At 40.7% G+C, this 19,436-nt stretch overlaps 1 protein-coding gene across 1 annotated transcript in view; it reads right to left on the bottom strand.

The window, feature by feature from the left end:
- The window catches only part of TBX20 (T-box transcription factor 20), a 58,571-nt gene extending 39,939 nt beyond the window's left edge, over window positions 1-18,632 (bottom strand). The window contains exons 1-5 of the mRNA XM_059396585.1: window positions 18,501-18,632; window positions 14,869-15,118; window positions 13,637-13,801; window positions 9,690-9,798; window positions 4,666-4,824 (exon numbers count right to left, since the gene is read on the bottom strand). Of these exons, the coding sequence (XP_059252568.1) occupies window positions 4,666-4,824; window positions 9,690-9,798; window positions 13,637-13,801; window positions 14,869-15,118; window positions 18,501-18,627 (810 nt within the window). The 5' untranslated portion in view covers window positions 18,628-18,632. The remainder of the gene's footprint in view (window positions 1-4,665; window positions 4,825-9,689; window positions 9,799-13,636; window positions 13,802-14,868; window positions 15,119-18,500) is intronic.
- Between the last annotated feature and the right edge of the window lie 804 nt (window positions 18,633-19,436).

Below are 19,436 nucleotides of genomic sequence, written 5' to 3'. Positions count from 1 at the left end.
TGCCACTATGTGTGACGTTGCTGAACAACATGATCCATGTTAACGGTGACACTGCGTAAGGATCCCTAAAAGGCCAACTAATCAAATATGATATGTTTAAAAAAAAGAAACCCATATAAAACTACAGGTACAGCTTGTAACTCAAAAGCCAAATTTAAAAGCAGCATTGTTTTTCATTTGGTGAGGAAAAGGTGTTACAGGGCAGCTTTGCGTGCGTATGAAATCCCGCAGTTCTGTGTGTGCTTGGGACGGGCAAATCACTGACTAATTCGGGCCAAAACATGCCGCTATTTTTTCACCTGTTATCTCAATAATATAGGACATAATGCATTTCTTTGCCAGAAAATTCTCTCCCAACATCTCCTTTATCTACAGATAATAAATGTATGCCAAATTAGAGAACAAATTTTTGACACTGCCAGCTGCGAGAGGAGAAGGGGACATTTCCCAGGGGTGATTATTCCATGCCATGTGGGATCACTGGGCTCTGAATCCAGCCACAAGGTGGAATTGGCCCTCAGAGACCATTTCTCCAATTATCAGGAAAAGATCTGTCCAAAGGCATTTAAAAATGAAACCTGACCTACACTTCAACTGCACAGCAGTGGTTGGCCTGCTCAAAAACAAGGTATGACCTTTAAATCTGAAATTATAAAATAGTTTGTTGAAAGTGTAATGTATTTAGGTTTTATCTAATAATGTAAAGAAATGCAATCATTTCCTCGGAAAAAAAAAAAAACAGCAAAATATGGCCCATTTTCATTTCTTATAAATAAAACTACCAGCCACAATACATGAGAAGCTTTTTCACAAATTCTGTTGGAAACTGATTTTACTTTTAATACATATAAAAATAACAGTCCTGTCCAAAGTTTAAGAGATATGAAGGTGATCCTAAAGGTGAACTTTTCAATCTTCCTCTCTTTTCTTTCTGTTCTTTATGCATGGAAAAGTTCTGATACTTAACACTAAGTACATGCTTATTTCCTATATATTTATTTTATTATATTTTTGCTATGAGAAAATAGTACACAAGCATGGATATAGCCGTGGAAAAGTGGTAGATGTGGGGAGATTTGAGAAAGAATCAAGGGTAAGTTTAGAAAACTGCTGAAGACTAATGAAAATACTAATCTCCAAACTGATTGTTTGATATGTTTATTGAACATGAATTTTGATTGGTCTTATGACTTTTTAAACCATCTGCAAAACTGGTTTATTAGCATACCAATGAAATCTTTGATTATTACGTGAATTTCAAATATATATAGGCATGGAAATTATGGGTTAAAGGTGGATGTTAAGAAAGAAAACCAGAGGGGCGCCGGGGTGGCTCTGTGGGTTAAGCCGCTGCCTTCAGCTCAGGTCATGATCTCAGGGTCCTGGGATCAAGTCCCGCATCGGGCTCTCTGTTCAGCAGGGAGCCTGCTTCCCTCTCTCTCTCTGCCTACCTCTCCATCTACTTGTGATTTCTCTCTGTCAAATAAATAAATAAAATCTTAAAAAAAAAAAAAAGAAAGAAAAAGAAAGAAAGAAAGAAACCCAGACACAGCAGGATCTATTGAGAAAAATTAGTTCTGAATCTAATCACTTCTATTGTAGGTTATTTAGCAATGAAATGATATACTCACCATATTAATCTTTATATTTAATGATCCAGTGAATGAGAGCTAGGAACTGGTAACTAGATTTTGAGCCCATATAATCTCAATTAGAAATAAACATTTGCAAGAAAAGCAACTGAGGTTAGGATGTATGTTTATTAGTATCTGAGTCTCTTTTAATTTAGCAACATTTTCAAATTCACTTTTCAAACCTTGAAAACTGTCAGTGGTCACTTCCTTTGACCTGCAGTCTAGTTAGCATGAGGCCACCAAAGGAGGCTTTAAGACCCAGAAGATGGCTTCTGTCACTTACCAGATTTGTTACCTTGGGTAAATGTGGTAACCACCCTGAACCTGCTTTTTCATCTACAAAATGGGGTTCCCGGGGCCGCCTTCAGGAGACTCGTGTCAGAATTATGGGATATTGAGAAAAAAATGTAGAGAGATTTTTTTTCTAAATTAAAAGTCATAAACCTAGGCCATGAATGTTAGTTGGATCCTAGTTCAAAGCGGGTAAATGAAAGGTCATAAAAAACATTTGTTGGTCCTCCTGGAAATTTTAGTATGAACTGAATTTTAGAAGATATTAAGGAATAATTCTTATTAATTTTCTTAGCTGTGAAAAAGACATAGCACTTACAAAAACATTCTTATTGTCAGTATATACTTGTAGAAGTATTGACAGGTAAAGTATCATTATGTATGCTATTTAGTTTCAAATGATTCAGGGAAGGAGAAAAGTACAGAGAAATAGGGCAGGCGAGGTCCAGCAACGTGACCTTGGATGGGTAATTTAACCCCACGCCTCAATTTTCCCAGCTATAAATGCAACATATAAAGACTATTTGTTCCTATTTTATAATATCCTTATGAAGATTAAATAAGACAATGCGCTTTAAATGGTCCCTAGCACCTAGTAAGTACCCAAATATTAGCTATGATTACAATTATGTAGATAAAACCTCTGATTCCAGTGTACCATGAGCTGAGAGGTCCTGCCAACATTTATTCAGGATTGCTCCTTCACCTATTAAACTAAATCTAAGGTGTTATTATTAGAAACTTTTCTTCAATTTTCTTCAGTTGGTAATTTTCACTTAAAAAAACAATTTATCTATTCTTGCTTTGGTTTTCTTTATAGAGAATTCTGATAAAAGCAATGAAATTTTTACATGACAAGTTTTTGTTTTAGTCTCAAACATCAACAGACTTCTTGCAGAAGTAAAAATCTACTGTCTTATAGTATAAAAGCTCTAAAAGTCTTATAGTATAAAAGCTATAAATTCAAATTCGTGTAAAATGAATGTTTCAGGAATGTTCTCTGAATCTATATATGTGTTACATGTGTCCTCAGATAAAAACTAGGATAGTTGGTGTTAATGTTTCAGATTCCCAGTGAAACAGTATTGGGGTTTTACTTCCTGGTAGGCTTCAATCTACAGCCAGCTTTTTAGCTTGGGCATTCTCTGAAAGTTTCTACTCTTGCGTTGTTGCCTTAGAGATAACTGAAAAGTTTTAATACTTTGCTTTTACTTTAAGAGGATTCGTATGATAACATTTGTACCTTTAGCTACCTCATTAAAAAAATGTGCCACTAACAGTTTAAAATCAGAAAAAGTTACAGAGCCTCTTTGAACACACTAGAGACAGTCTGATAGTTGCCATATGCCTTATTTTTAGGGTTCCTGACAGTTTCCAAAGGTGTGTTTACACACAGCACCACATTTGATCCTCACAGAAATTCCCCAGATGTTCTAGGCAGTTCTTAGCTCCATTTAACAGGGAAGGAATATGGCAGCCACAGTGGTGAACTAAAATCTACTCCAAGTCAGACAGAAATTATAGGTGCTTATGCTTTACAGATAGATACACATCCACTCCTGCCTTTTGCTCATTTCCCTCCCCTGGGTTCCCATTTCCTCATTTGTGTAGGGTTACCTGAGCTCTCAGCTTCACCTTCTTACTTTTGTTGAGAAACACAACATCGTATCTCCTCTGGCTGACCTATCCCACCCTGGCCTCTGAGCCATCATTCAGGCATCACCTGTATTTACTGGCTCAGAACCTAAAACACAATAACGTCGAAACAAGAGGAGAGCCACAGCCCTGGCCACCTTAAAACTAACCAAATAAAAGCAAGCTGCAAAAGCCTAGAGAGGCCACAACCAACCAAGTTTGTCAAGTAAAGTGAATGAGTTCCTTTTATGGAAGTATAGCAGAGGAATTCTATTTCTGGTCCTTCCTGGCCATGAAAAGTTACTATCCTCTCTTAGCTTCAGCTTCTTCACTACAGAATATTCCTGTTACCCCCGCCTTCATGGTTATGCTGACTGGGAAAGAAGAAAATATATGGGGATCTCTCTACCAGCACCCAGCCCTCAGTAAGACTTTGACAGTTATTTATTCAGTTGGACGAAACCTTATGGATGAAGAAATGCATAAACTTGAAATGTGATATATATCAAAGAGTACAAACTATAAAGCTCAATATTATAAATTAGATATCTTGAAGTTAATTAATTAACTGTAGCATGCTTACATGCTACAGTTTATCTAAAGAGACACTTAAAATCCTTGCATTAGAATTACCTTAAATTACAGCTGAATAAGCTCCACAAAATTTCTGAAGTGTCAGTAGTGTGGGTAGTTGCCTGGAATACATGTGTTAATTTAGCAGAAAAACTGAACCTCTAGATTTTGTGAAGCAATGAGTATATGGTTATATACATCATGGGCCTCTACCACAACGAAAAAAGGAAACAGGTGATTTTCCCAAGAAGAAAATTTGAGAAGTCAGATGGAGCAGGTCTGGGTGGGAGAATGGGCAATGAACAACTGACCGAGAATATAAAGATTCTAGAAAAGATGCTATAATACAGACCTTAGTAACCTTGAGTCATGGTCACTCAGTGCGCTTAGAGGTTCTGGGGCTAATATCCAATAGCACTCACCAAAGTGAACTTCGATTTTGAGTACCGGGAGAGCCCTTTCTCCAAGAAAATGAAAGAAGCTCCTAAATCCTTCCCTTACGTAGGAAATGAATGCTGAATGCTGAACTCACCAGCTGATTCTGGTAGGCAGTAACTGCTGTGAAAACAGTCTCTGGGAAGATGAATGTTCTGAATTCTTCAGACTTTAGATTGAGCAGCGAGGCAGTGTGGTCTTTCTTCTTAATGATGTGCACCCGTGGCTGGTACTTGTGCATTGAGTTCAAAATTATCTATGATGAAGAGATGGGAAGTACTGAATTTTAAGGTCAAAGACCAAAGTGCAATGAGGCAAGGAAAGAAGCATAAGATCTCAGCTTCAAATTCAAGTTTTAAGATTAGGATATTCCCTTTTCTTTCACAAGGCAAACCCTTCTCATCATTGCTGTGGAGTCACAGTGGTGAAATCACATTTTATCAAAACAACTGTATACAATACAGGTTGTTTCAAGGGTCCTTTCTAAAATGATGGGGGCGGGGGCGCCTGGGTGGCTCAATGGGTTAAGCCTCTGCCTTTCGCTCAGGTCATGATCCCAGGGTCCTGCTCAGCGGGAGCCTGCTTTCCTCTCTCTCTCTGCCTGCCTCTCTACCTACTTGTGATCTCTCTCTGTCAAATAAATAAATAAAATCTTAAAAAATATAAAATAAAATAATGGGGGGAAGGGCGCATGGGATGAGCACCACATCTTCAGGTTCCCTGCTCAGCCGGAGAGTTCACGTCTCCCTCGCCCTCTGCCCCTCGCCCTGCTTGTGCATGCAGGGGCACAGCCCTTGCTCTCTTTCTGTCCCTGTCAAATTAAAAAACAAAACACTTTTTAAAAAAAAAATGATGGGAAAAGTCATCTGAAAGATGTTGATTTTTTTTTTAATCAAGTCTTTAAAATATTTTTTTGTTAGTCTGGTTAGACTGGTCTAAATTTTCTAAAATAAGAACTTGTACATTCTAGGAGGACAGATGCTATTTATGATTGACGGAGGATACGAAGAATTAAGAAAGGCTGTGTGGTGGGGCGCCTGGGTGGCTCAGTGGGTTAAGCCGCTGCCTTCAGCTCAGGTCATGATCTCAGGGTCCTGGGATGGAGTCCCATATCAGGCTCTCTGCTCAGCAGGGGGCCTGCTTCCCTTCCTCTCTCTCTGTGATCTCTTCCCTTCCTCTCTCCTACTGTGATCTCTCTCTGTTAAAAAAAAAAAAAAAGAAAGGCTGTGTGGTATTAGACCTCTGTTAGAGTGCTAAATCTGTTACTCTCTAGTTCCTTCACCTTGAGCCAACTGATCTCACCTCTTCAACCTTGTTTTCTCCAATGCAAAAACATACCTCACAGAGTTGTAGGATTAGATGATGTAGCCCTTATAAATTACATAGCAAATAGGAAGTCCTCAGCAAACATGAATATTATTGTTATTCTTATTCTTACTTTTTTAATATTTTATTTATTTATTTATTTGACAGAGAGATCACAAGTAGGCAGAGAGGCAGGCAGAGAGAGAGAGAGAGAGGAGGAAGCAGGCTCCCTGCCAAGAGAGAGCCCCATGTGGGGCTCAATCCCAGGACCCTGAGATCATGACCTGAGCCAAAGGCAGAGGCTTAACCCACTTAGCCACCCAGGTGCCCCTTATTCTTATCTGAGAGCTTCATTGATTCCTGGTTCCCAGTTATAAACCAAACATGAATGACAGTGATGACTAGTGAAAGTTGCCCAATACTTAAAAATCATGATCGTACTTTTGTTAACAAGGCAGTATTTTTCCTGTATCTTTTAAATAAAATATAATGATTTGCCATTATGAAATCTGAGTTATAAAATTCACTTTCAGATACAAAAGTTTTTCCCATATCTTCCCTCCTGCCACACAGACAGCAAACCTACATCTGCAAAACAGGGTTCCATCTTCTTGGAATAATAGTGCTCACACTGTAGGCCCTTCACCCCCAAGGGCCTAGCAGAGAGCCTGGCTCTCAGGGGAGGCATGTGATACACACTGTAGCAGGAGCAGGGTCAATGGCATGCAGTGTTGTTAAAACTAATGGCTCCCATGTTTTCTTGGCTAACATGGGTATGGTAGATGAGCATTTTTGCTAGCTGACTTTAACAAAGTTAAATACTAGTCACTGTGGGATGATTAATATAGAATCAGTCTCTCCCTGTGCTGAGATGTAAGCCAACTTAAAGTTACAAAGCATTAACTGGCATTGAATTTTGCACATGCCATCCTTTTATGGTCCCAAACCTGACTAGGAATAATTAAAACAAATGAGAACTTCAAATGAGTTGAAATAGACTTAAAAAAAAAAGGGGGGGGGTCATCTCATTATATAACATGTTTATTTCAAGGAGTTCAAGATATTTATGCTCACTCATAAAACGGGAATAAACTCAAAGTGATAAAAGTAAACTTCTAACACGAATACAAGAAAAAACCTGGGTATTCATTATATGTTGTATTAATAAATTAGAAAGAATTTTCACACACACACAGAGTCTCAATGGAAAAAGCCCTAAGCTTTAAATAATATTCCCTCTCCCGTATTTACACCCTCCCAAGGTCAATTTCCTTTGGGAAAGAGTGCCAGAGAGACTCAAACCTCAGGCTGAATCTCAGCCCCCAAGGCTCCTTGACTCTCTGCTCAAGACCTCATGGGGCTAAGGAACACTAATAGAAATGTCAACTTTGCTTCACTGAAGAAATAAATTCCCTGAAGTAAAAAATTTTCCTGTTATAAAATGAAAAATGCATCCATAAGACGGGGTTCTTCAGAACTAATTTAAAGAACTTGGCTGAATGACACAGGATCTAAAAATCTTTTCTTGTAGTTTTCAGAACACATTATTTATGGTGACAAAAGGTTATATTAAATAATAAAATTTTAAAGCTAATATGGATATTAACAACCATCTAAGACCAAATAATCTGTCAAGGTCTAATCTTGGCATAATCAGATGAGAACTTAGGGGTCCTAAAATACAGCTTGGTGCTATTTCCACCTAGGAAGTTGACACTAAATGGAAAACATATTAATTCTGGACAGCTGATCTCAAAATGAATTCTCAAATCTTTCTGGAAAGACCCAATTAGTGCTTCTAAAAGCTTCACACAAGGGCACCTGGGTGGTTCAGTCCATTAAGCATCTGCTTTCAGCTCAGGTCATGATCTCAGGGTCCTGGGTTCAAGCCTCATGTCTGGCTCCCTGCCAGTGGGGAGCCTGCTTCTCCCTCTCTCTCTGCTGCTCCTCTGCCTATGCTCTTTGCTCTCTCTCTCTCTCTCAAAGAAATAAATAAAATCTTTAAAAACATACACACACACACAAAACTATTCCAGGACTTTCCCAATGTTTTAAAAAATTAAAAAATTAAAATTAAAATTTTTAATAAAATTTAAAAATTAAAAATTAAAAATAAATAAATAAAAGCTTCACATATGGAAAATATCACAACTGTAAAAAATTTCATTTCTCCCTGCAAAGATTTCAGTGGAGTCAAGAAATTTTAATATGAATGACATTAAGAATGCTCTGGTTTGTAGAAAATGTCTCCCTGATACTTCATCATTTTTAACCTGAAAAAAAAATTCATCAATGAAAACATCTCTTTAAAAAGGCAGAAAAAGACAATGATCCCAACATTCTTAAACATAAAAGTCAATTATCTTTTCCAATATATAAAATAACAAAAACCTATTAACCTATTTGCAACATTGCAGAAGTGCCACCAGCAGAGTCATGAGTTAACCTGGTTACTCTGATTTGGTCACAATAAACGAGGCCTCTTGTGGGCAAATTGGTGGTAGCAATGCCTAAAGGGATTTATTTGGTTCCAATTTCAATCAAACCATTTGAAACCATTGGCTAGAACTAATTTATATCTACTTATAACCATCCTTTCTGAGAAACGTTTTGAAACTTCTAAATTGCACAGATCCAATAAAAACAAAAACTTTAAGTAACAAGAGTCGTAATAAAGGGGTAGAGAGAGAATAATGATATGCAAAGTATCTAAGCCAAGGGAAGCAACCAGTGAAATGCCAAAGTGTTTTCTGGCAAATCAAGGCAAAAAAATAAAGAGAGTCCTCTTTTTATCAAAGAGAAGTGTGTAGGGGCGCCTGGGTGTCTGAGTGGGTTAAAGCTTCTGCCTCTGGCTCAGGTCATGATCCCCGGGTCCTGGGATTGAGCCCCACATTGGGCTCTCTGCTCAGCAGGGAGCCTACTTCCTCCTCTCTCTCTCTCTCTCTCTCTCTCTGCTGCTCTGCCTACTTTTGATCTCTGTCAAATAAATAAATAAAATCTTTTTTAAAAAATGAGCCATTTAAAAAAAAATTAAATGTGTAAGTCCACAGTTTTCTTAGCATAAAAATCAAACAATTTTTATGTAAATCTTTCTTTTATAATACAGGATAACATCATCTTTCCTTACAAAGCAGTAAACATGTAAAGGCCTGTGTCAATGGCTATTTGTGCTATTAATTAATGAAATGGGCTCAGAATTCCAATTTCTCTTTTCCCTTATTTTGATGAACTCTTTTTGACACAAAATAAAATTGTTTTGTTTTTCATTTTAAGACTTCTCTATGCTTTAATAGTCATAAAACTCTACAATAAGCGTAGACAGTGAGTCAAGAGCACATCCCCAAATTTATCTGGACATGAAACCCTTTTGTTCTATTGCGTCTCACATGAACAGGCTCTACAAAACACACTCTGGGAAATCCCCAGAGGAGGCGTCAGCCCCATTTCCTTTATGCCGTGTTATCTAACATACCACTGACAGAAATCAGATGTATAACCCAAGAACTATCATAGCTGCCAGAATGCACATTCCCTTTGTGTAGCTGGTGCAGGTAGTGAAGTAGTTGCAGTCTTGGGAAAATCACAGTGCCGAATGTCCCAGACCCTCTTGCACTGGAACGGTATACAGCATCCCTGTAAGTGGCCTCTTAAGAAGAGTAGTCAGGATTCCCTGAACAGCACAGGAATGTTCTCACAGAATGACTGAGAGATGGATGATGGGATGGGGAGAGGGAGGGGAAGAAGAAGAGACAGAGAAGTTCTGAGTGACTCCATTCCATCCCAAGGAATCCACATAATCCAAGGCGTGGCACTTACATGGCCATGCTGGTCCAGTTCATTGTTGGTGAGTTTCACCTTTTCAAAAGACACCATCTGCTTGAGTAGCTGCTCACCAGTAAAAGGAGAATCTGGGTGTACATAAAGCCTAAGAAAATTTTAAGAGAATGTTATTGAGTCATCTTTTAAAAATCTGTTCTTTGTGGGTTATAGAACAGTTCAATTCTAAAGGAATACAAAAAGCTCATATAAATGGTGAATTTTATTTGCCCCAGATAATCTCAAATTTAATAATCAAACAGTGTCAAAATAACTTTAAAACATCTAAATATGTTTCTTCATGTACTGACCATCTAAAAGAGGTAATACCTATTGTCGGCTCAGCAAGCCATTTTTAAAAAGGTGCGTATTTTTCCATCTATCTAATCAACTATTGGTCTGCTTCAGTAAAATATGAAATTTTATTACCGTTGTAGGTATTTTCAAACAAGAGACTAGTTTATACTAATTGTATAACTGGTGCGTGACATAAGTACTCCTAAAGAAATAAGTCAATTGGAGAAAGACTACTATCATATGATCTCCCTAATATGAGGAAGTAGAGATGCAACATGAGGGGTTAAGGGGGTAGGAGAAGAATAAATGAAACAAGATGGGATCAGGAGGGAGACAAACCCTGAAGAGACTCTGAATGTCACAAAACTGAGGGTGGCAGTGGGGAGGGAGAGGGTGGTGGGGTTATGGACATTGGGGAGGGTATGTGATATGGTGAGTGCTGTGAAGTGTGTAAGCCTGATGATTCACAGACCTGTAGCCCTGGGGCTAATAATACATTATACATTTATAAAAAAATTAAAAAAAAATTTTTTTAAGTACTGCTAAAAAGCAATGAAGGCATAAAGAACTGAAGAGGAAACAATTCTAGAGAATCCATTCATTTATACTTGAAGATGACTCAGTTTGAAATTTAAATACAAACTTTTAATAGTCCATAGATCACAGTCCATTGCTCCTTTACTACCTTAAATACTACTACTTTCATTTAGTTAAGTGCCCACTAAACGACACTGAAAATAAGCTGGGTAGACCTCAAATTATTCAGTACTTTTATTCATAAACAGCTTATGGGGGGGACACTTTGATGGGAAAATAATGTATTTATCAAGTATTTATCATTTATTGATCAGCTACAAAATGTAAGGCAATCTTTTCCTCATTCACAGTGACATGCAGGCCATCTGTTCTACCAGCAAGGATAACACAAAGTACAACTCTTTGTAAATTCTAATCCTGGTATCCACTCAACATAAGCTTTTCTGAAGTCAGGGGAGATTACAGAATTTGTGAAAGAGAAGGGATAGGACAAATCCTTTTATCCATTTAACAGGTTATTTATATCTCAATTTTTATAGGATCCTTATAATTTTAATTAAACATAAATATTATGGTTTGAGGGAAAGTCAGGGGGAAAAGTCACAGAACTTTTCCCTGCAGTACTTATGGAAAAAACCAAGAAGGCTGTGCCATGCTTTGTCACACAGAGGACTAAGAATTAGGTGTCCATGCTGACACGCGAAAGCCCACCAGAAGCAGAGCACCAAAAAGGCACTAGAATTTCCTACCAAACTCATGGAAGAACTTTAAAGGCTTTAAGAGTGGGTTTGTCTGCCTGTTTGTTTTGGAGGAGTGGTCAAAAGTCTCTTTCAATTTAAGTATTCCTTGATGACACACTCATAATATCTTTTCAAGTACATTCCTCCAAGACTAGAACTTTACACATGCAATGGTTTTACCAACCAGCACGTCCTACCTACTCCATCAAAAAAGTTTCAAAAATATTTAAACTCCTAGGAGCACATGAAATGTTCCCTCTTTATCAATTCCACATGTGTAATCATGTTAATAAAGTCTAACTCATTTAAATATCAGTTACTTTAAAGACAACGAAATGTCGTATATGAAAACACAACATTATTTTAGATAATGTTTTGCCCGCTGTTGAGATCAAAATGATATCGTCAAATATTATTTGTTTTGATTAGGAACAACTGACTGGTAAACTTCTGTCTGAAATAAGCAACAAGAACCACAAGGAATTTCTACCATCAATACAAAAATTATCAACTCCCCTATTCCAAACCTTTCCCTTACGGAGCTATGAAATACAGCATTATTTTTAAATAATAATAAAAAGCATTTGTTTAAATTATATAGCATGACCTATAACACACTAAACATTTTTATCTAATATCAATATAAATAAACTTTAAGATGAATGAAAAAACATACAGGAAGCCCCTCCTCTCTCAAGTCCCCCAGGACTTAAAATTCCAGCAATAGCTTAAACATGCTTCAGTTAAGATAGTGTATTGGTACGTGCTTTCCTTCTCCAACCAGAGCAGATTAGTAACATAAACAAGGCATGTCATATTTCCAAAGTCATGCTGGCCTGCACCAGTTCCCCAAACTTTCTGATAGGAAGAAAACATATGCTAAGTAAGAGTGATTAACTTCTTAAAGGAGAGACTTTGGGGGAGGAGGGGGAAGGATTTGCTTGTAAAAATAGTTAGGAATCTGCTGAAATACCCCCTTCTCTCTCTCTTTCTCATTTAAAAAGATTTTAGAGAGTTTGGAAGGAAGCCTGAGAGTAATGTGAATTAGCTACTAAATAATAAAGAGTAAAAAATACAAATTATAAACTGCTATAAACTGGTGAATCTTGATCAATTAAAAAAACGGGGGTATAACATTTTTTAAAAAGTTCTTAGTCTGCTTATTTGTTATTTAATATACTGATTTGGAAGGGGTTGGGAAAATGTCCTTCCTAGTCTCTTGTGGGAATCGAAAACTCTAAGAGGCTTCTTTTAATAAAATCTCTTCTCCAATGTATTTAGCATATGTAAGCTCAGTAATAGGATTAAATCAGACTAAGTAAGCTTAATATAGCATCTGAACTAGTATGTACAAATTGTCTGTGTTGGTTCTGTGCCTTGACTAAAACTCCAGACTAGATACACAGAACCAGCCATATCTTCAAAATTCCTAAATCTGTATATGTAAATAAATTCTTTGTTCTGATATGAATTTCCAACCAATTACAAAAATTAGATAATCAGAAAACAACTTAAAAACAGTAAGGTTTGGTTTTAGAACCCTAAATGTAAAGTCTGCTCATATTTTCTGTTTGTATTAAAGTATGCAGTTAGGTTCCTATAACTTAAGCTACTACTTTTTGCATAAACTCATGCCCTTTTTTTTCCCCTAGAAGGCTAATTTGGATAAAGCAGCAACAATAAAAAACAGCATGTGATTTTTTAAACAGGGTTCTTCTTTCTGAAAAACATTATTACCAATGAATAGCACAAAAATAAACATATATGATCCTTAACATACCTAGTAATGGTTCATGTAAAAGAATAGTAACCTGATGTTGAACTACATGCATCTACTGAAATTACTATGGAGAAGGGGAAAAAGAAGAGTTAGGTTTTCTTACTTAAAATGTCTGAGTCCTTTATTGGTCAAAAACAACTGCATTTCCCCAAAATGACCTTTATTGTGTGCAGATATAACCATATTACTTAAAAATATTTACTATAAGCACTCCAAATGCACTCTTCTAAAACGGACTTTTAGGGCAACCACTTCCTCATTAGGTGTATTCAGTCTGGTATTAAGTAGCCAACTAGAAATGATGGGTGCCAAAAGAAATGGGTCCGGATTTCTAATGAATACTCCAACTGAAATTAGGAAAGCATGGAAAGGAATTATGAGAAAGATAAAATTAAAGACAACACTGTCTCTGCAAACTCTGCCTTTCTATTTTGATATTTCGTGGAGTCAGTTGGAGCATCTGTGCTAGGAATGTTTTCTACCAGAGCTCACCACAGCGAAACCAGATCTGTTTGAAATGCAACCAACCAGAGACAGTCTGCTCTCTGAGTTAAAACGCATTTTGCTCTGCCTGAAAATCTGGAGGCACAAACCTGGCTGGTAGCGGTGGGTCTGCCTTGCCAGCCACCAGCCAGGAGGACCGGTGGTAGGCGTAGCGGTACCTCTTGTTGTCCACAGGGACGATGTCCATCAGGACTATGTACTTGGCCTCAGGATCCACGCCCGAAAATGACACTCGGATGGTAGGAAACATCCTCCTGACACAGGGAAACAAAGAGAATCGGCTAGAGCTCATATTGCCCAAGGAGCCCACCGACTTAAAGAGGGAGGTCCTACTCCCCTCCTTGGCCCCCAAACCCTTTTTTGTTTCCACAGAGAAGGGAATTCAGAGACCTTCTTTCTCCCAAGCATAGATAATTTTAGGTGTCACCTTTACAGGAGTCCTCATCGCTAGGTGAAAAGTTTTGTTTTGTTTTCTAATACCCATAGGTCTGCCATTAAGGGAAATGCTATGTTATATTATCTATCAAGCCCGTTAGGCTCCCAGACCAAAATCTGGAACTGATTGAGTTGCCCAGTCCCCTAAGGGTTGCAGGGAGAAAACTTGCTCCAGCAGCAGAAATCTAGGGTGGGGTTTGGTTTCCCCAGACCCTGGGGTATTTCCCAGAATCCAGAGAGCTGCAGTGACCAGGGCTGCAATCGGCCACCGACCTTTACAGTCTTTGCCCCAGGCCTGGGAAGCCGCCTCTGCCCCCTGGCTTCTGCCCCCCCCCCCCACCATCCCCCATGCCCAGCTACAGCACCAGGGGGCCCACCTCGACAACACTCCATCCTACACAGCGTGTGGTCGTTTCAAATTTCATTCGTCTGCACAGGTTTTAATTTTAGTTTTTAATGGGAACTGGCGGCTTTTGCAAATTGAGGCCAATAAAAGGGAAGCTACTGCCTCCCTCGAAGCACCCAGCAGCCCACCCTGCACTCCCAGCATGAGTTCCCTCTTCACTTCAGATGCCATCCCCCAAAGCCCCAAGCCCTCTCAGACTGCAGCGTCCCAAGATCCCCACGCCCCTCTCATCAAGGCCGAGGTGGGGTTTTCCATGGCCAGATCCCGAGAAAGCAAATGCTTGGACATCTGTCTCAGCATTTCTTTCCAAAAGCAAGTCAGGGGAAAGAAGCCCTCATTAAGCAAAGCTTCCTCTAGGTGCTCTGGATTAGGGGGGTTTCACCCAGTTCCTGGGAACACCCTAGGCCACCCAGGGCACCATTCTCGCCACCCCACTCCTCACACACTGAGCCCCAACTACCCCCCCCCCAACCCTGCTACCTGCCCGACTTGGTGATGATCATCTCTGTTCCCAGCTCATGGAATTTGTCCCAGAGCTCCTTGGTCTCCAGGCTGCAGGCAATTTTGGCCATTTCCTCACTGGGGATGATGGGGGTGGTGGGGATCAGGGGCTCAGTACACAGAGAGGAGGAGGATGGGCTGCTGCCCCCACCACCAAACTCCCCGTGAGCATCCAGGCTGGTCAGTTCGCCCAGGGGTTGGGCACACGATGACTTCTCAACAAATTGTTCTGCAGGAAAAGAGAATGGAGGATGACAGCTAACGCTATCAAGCAAAGATACAGGAAGGAGAACAACACAACCAAAATAGGTTCTGGACTTAACTTGGGAAAAGTTAAGTTCAGAAACTCCAGCAAGGCAGTGATAATTCATCTATAAATATGTATCTCGATACATATTTATAGATGAGTTATATAGATATATATATATATATCCCTAGAGTGACATACCCAGTGCTTGCTTACTGAACCAAATGAGTTCTAGAACTTATAGGTTATTACTACCATTATGAAAGCCACTTTGGGAACTAAACATATAAGGAGTGGCTAAAGGGAAAGGAGGTGATCATGAAAGATAAAAAGCAAGTATTTCTGTTGTTATCCTTCCCACATTCTAGACTTTGCTTGTGGGATCTGGTGCCAGTCCTGCCTCTCTGACAACCAGGAGAGACTTTTCTCCAGGGAGACCAAGGGAATGAAGAGATCAGCACTTGGACATAAAGTTTCCCTTCTGTCTTGAGCCTTCTCTCCATAAGAAAAAAAAAGAAAAGGGGAGGTGAAGTGGAGAAAAGTGCTGATTCGGTTAAAACAAAAACAAACAAACAAAAAAATTAAGTAACTTTACTTCTCTGCCTGGCTCTCCATTTTCTAGGCTTTGATATGAGGGCATTTTTACAATATGTCTCCCAGCGTGAGAGCTTATGAAAGACTCAAACATATCACAGAAGTGAGCTCCCCAGGCCATTTTGGGAACCACTGTGAAACAATTGCTTGAGCGAGTGTGTGTATTTTTCTCTCAAAAAGGTCCTGGACATAAGGAAAACAACCCCGACCCCAGGCTAGCAGAGTATTAAAGTAGGAAGAACGCCATCAGCCATCAGGTTGGAATACCATGGCCTATGAACCAAACATTCTCGTCCACAGCTGATAAGGGCCTAGGACTACACCAGTCACTTTGATGGAATACAGGGGGACTTTTGTAATTGTCCCAATTATCTTGCATCCCTTAAAAAAGAAACTACTTGAATCTGCAAAGTGAAACTGATCTCTAAACAACTCTGTTCTGGGTGCCCTCAAGGAATTGAAACAAGTTCTAAATGTAGGTATACACATATACATGCCATATATCATAGAAAGCATTTTATTTCCCCTTGACTTGGAGCAGACAAGCAGGAAACAGGGAATTTTTTTTAACCTTTTCTTCTCTTACAATAATAACTCATTGTAACATTTAAAATTAAGGATAACTACATTAATTATCTTAGTCTTATATTCCCAAATTCAAAGAAAGAAAAGTATGCCAGGGCACAGTCTTACTTGCAATGAATATCTTCAAAAACACATTCACATAATGTCTTCATAGGGAATCAACACGTAGCCTCAGAAATTTTCTTATTTTCTGACTACTGAAAAAGCCAAGTCCCTAAGCTCCAGACTAATGACTGTGGGGGTTGGAAAGTGGAGGAGGAAAATGATACAGAATTGCTTTAACACAATATTATGTGTCAATTGTATTTCAATAAAAAAAAATTTAAGAAATGTTGTAGTGGTCTAAAGCAGTTCTTCTAGATAGATTTAGTGTGTTTAAATGGGCAAACATGGGACGCTTTCCAGTCCCCACCCCACAGCTGCTTCAACATCTCTGGTGTTCCAAAGCACCGCATTCTCTCCTAACAGAACCTCTAGGTGTTTCTCTTGTGGGAGTCCTCGGCTTGTTGTGCTCCGGAGAACTGGCCTGTGCAATGGATAAGAATGCCTTCTGGTTCTTTCAGAGCCTGTCTCAAAAGCCCAGGGGAGGGATGCTCATTTTACAGACTATGTGTGTTTGTGGTGGGGGAGAGGTGATGGCTTTACAGCTTAGAATTTAGATAAAAGGTAGGTATTCTCAGGAAAAGAAACAGAAAAAGAAAGCAATACAGAAATGAGCTGGAAATGGCAAGTTTCCCAGTCTGCTGTCTGTAATTCTGACAGGAATTTTAACCCCAAGGGCTCTTTTCCTGCTAGCTACCAAACTGCAAGTGGGGGTGTTTATAAAGAATTCAAGAATTTATAAAGAATTCAAACTCCTTCTAAATAGGAAGTGGATAATGTTGGGCAGTCTCAGGAATACAACTTTGAAACTGTTGGTTAATATTTCTGTAAACAGTTGGGGGCTTTGTTTCTTTGGTTGTTTCCATATTTTTTCCGCAGGCTTGGATTTCGAAAGGAGGGCAGGTGGGAAGAACCAAGGGAAGGGAGTGAAAAACCTTGGAGGGGAGAATTTTTGACATTATATTTTCTGGAGCTCTTCCGGTTTCCTTTTCCTTGGTTCTAAGCTGCTCCGGGGATTTTAGCTCTTTCTTTTCTCCCGGCCCGACCCTCTTATTTTTCATCTCTAACACTCTATCTTTCATACTAGGATTGTTGTTTCACATGTGAGATGTTAAAGATTGGAAAGGACAGAGAAAATGAAAAAAAAAAAAAAAAACAATGGGGAGAGTTAAAAAAGAAATATTACCCTAAATTTGTTATTTGATGTTTCTCACCATCTTATGGCTATCAGATGATCAGGATATAGAATGATTATTTCCCAGAGACCCAAGAAGTGATAACACTCCTTTCTCTGTCAGTTATAAAGGTACTCTGAAACATTCAAGCCCAGCAGTTTCTTTCCCACACAATTCGCTTGTGCTCGGGAAACATAATCCTTATTTTTCCTTTACTCTGATCCTAGTGTCTTCTATAAATGGTAAAGGTTGTTAAATAAACAGTATAGCTAAAAGTTGAGGAATTTGGAAAATGGTTACTGGCTAATGTTTTTGCCAACCTCCACTGAAAACGATGTCTCACTGATAAGTCTGGAGCTTCTGTGAAGAAAATTGCTCGTGTGGGGAGAACTGGCTTATTCTACAGCACTTGACAGTGGTTTTAAGGAGCTGGTTCTGTTTAATCGATTGAAATAAGAGGAAAAACAAAATTCCACAAGTTTCTCCCGAAGTCGCTTAAGAGTCTCCTTGGTATCAAACTGCACACGCAGGTGTACACGCATGGTAAATCCTGTTGAATCTTCAAAAGGGTTAATTATTGTTTATCCCTGTTTGTCCCAACAAAGTTACACACACTTTCATACAGACGACTTGACAAGGGAATTCTAGACGGATGGGTAGGGAAAGGGGCTAGCGCAGAGACAAGACGCGAAACCGGCTGTCCGGGAAGACCGAAAGAAAATTTGGGCGGAAAAGGAAAGACTCTCCCACCCCTAGCGTCGGGCCCCTGACCCAAGGATCAGAAGCTGCCTCGAGCAGGGAGGGAAAGGCAGCCACTCTCAAGAGCCTCCCGCAGGCAGGGGACAGAGGGACAGACGGATGCGCACCGCGCCTCTGCCCACAGCGGACATTCAGGCAGCCAGACTTACCCAGCGGTTTGATGGTGTTTTCGGTGCCCTCCTTCTCCTTGGAGCCGCCGCTCGACATAAGCGCAGCGATGGAGAAGGCGTTGGCCCGGGAGGAGAGCTGTGGCTTGGGCGACGCTGTGAACTCCATGGCCCCCAGCGTACGGTCCTGGCCACGGACCGGGCCTGCCGAACTACCGTCCAGCCTCCCACAAGGGAGACAAAAACCGACACACAGCGCAAAGTTTCCAAGTGCAATCTCAGCGGAGTCGGGAACTCCAGATGAGTCAGCCCCAACGTCCCAAGAGCTCCACACTGGCCTCTGTCCCTCACCGCAAAGCCCTCCAGCCCCAGAGACTTGGAACTAGCCGAAGAGGACCGGGGAGGACCAGCAGCGGGCTCAACCGGGTGCGCGAGCACTGGGGCGCCCCGCGGAACCACCGGCTGCGCCGCGGGAAGGTGGAGACCAGCATCGGACGCGCAAAGCCCAGGGGTCTTGCCGCACCCCCACTGCGTCCTTCCTCCCTCCGCGCGGCAAGAACAGCCGGAGCGGCCCAACCCGCAGGAAGGTGGCGACCGGTGGAGCGCCGGTGCGAGGGGGCGGACGCCAACGAGCGCGAGCGCAGGCGTGCGCAGCACCGCGCGGCGCGGAGGACACTGCGCCCGGGCGCTCGCAGCCAGGCGCCTTAATTTGCTGGCGGCAGCTATCCCGGCGGCCCGCAGCCAGTCAGCACCGACCCACGTCACCGCTTCCTGATTCCGCCGCCGGGGGCGGGGCCGCGGGCCGGGCTGGGAGGGCGCGCCCCGGGCGCGGTGCCCGCACCGCCTCGCGCCGCTACCCGCCGCAAACCTGGCGCCCGTTCGGGAAAAAGTGTCACCACCTAGCTACCGCGGATGCCGCTAGCCTGGTCTCCAAGTCTCGGGGCGGAAGGGACGAGCGCGCGGTCGGGAGCGGGTATT

Source organism: Mustela nigripes, chromosome 4, assembly GCF_022355385.1.
Source record: "Mustela nigripes isolate SB6536 chromosome 4, MUSNIG.SB6536, whole genome shotgun sequence".
In the NCBI taxonomy this organism is placed as follows: domain Eukaryota; kingdom Metazoa; phylum Chordata; class Mammalia; order Carnivora; family Mustelidae; genus Mustela; species Mustela nigripes.
Note: the sequence above shows the minus strand (reverse complement) of the source record. Positions and strands in the feature narration are given on the sequence as shown.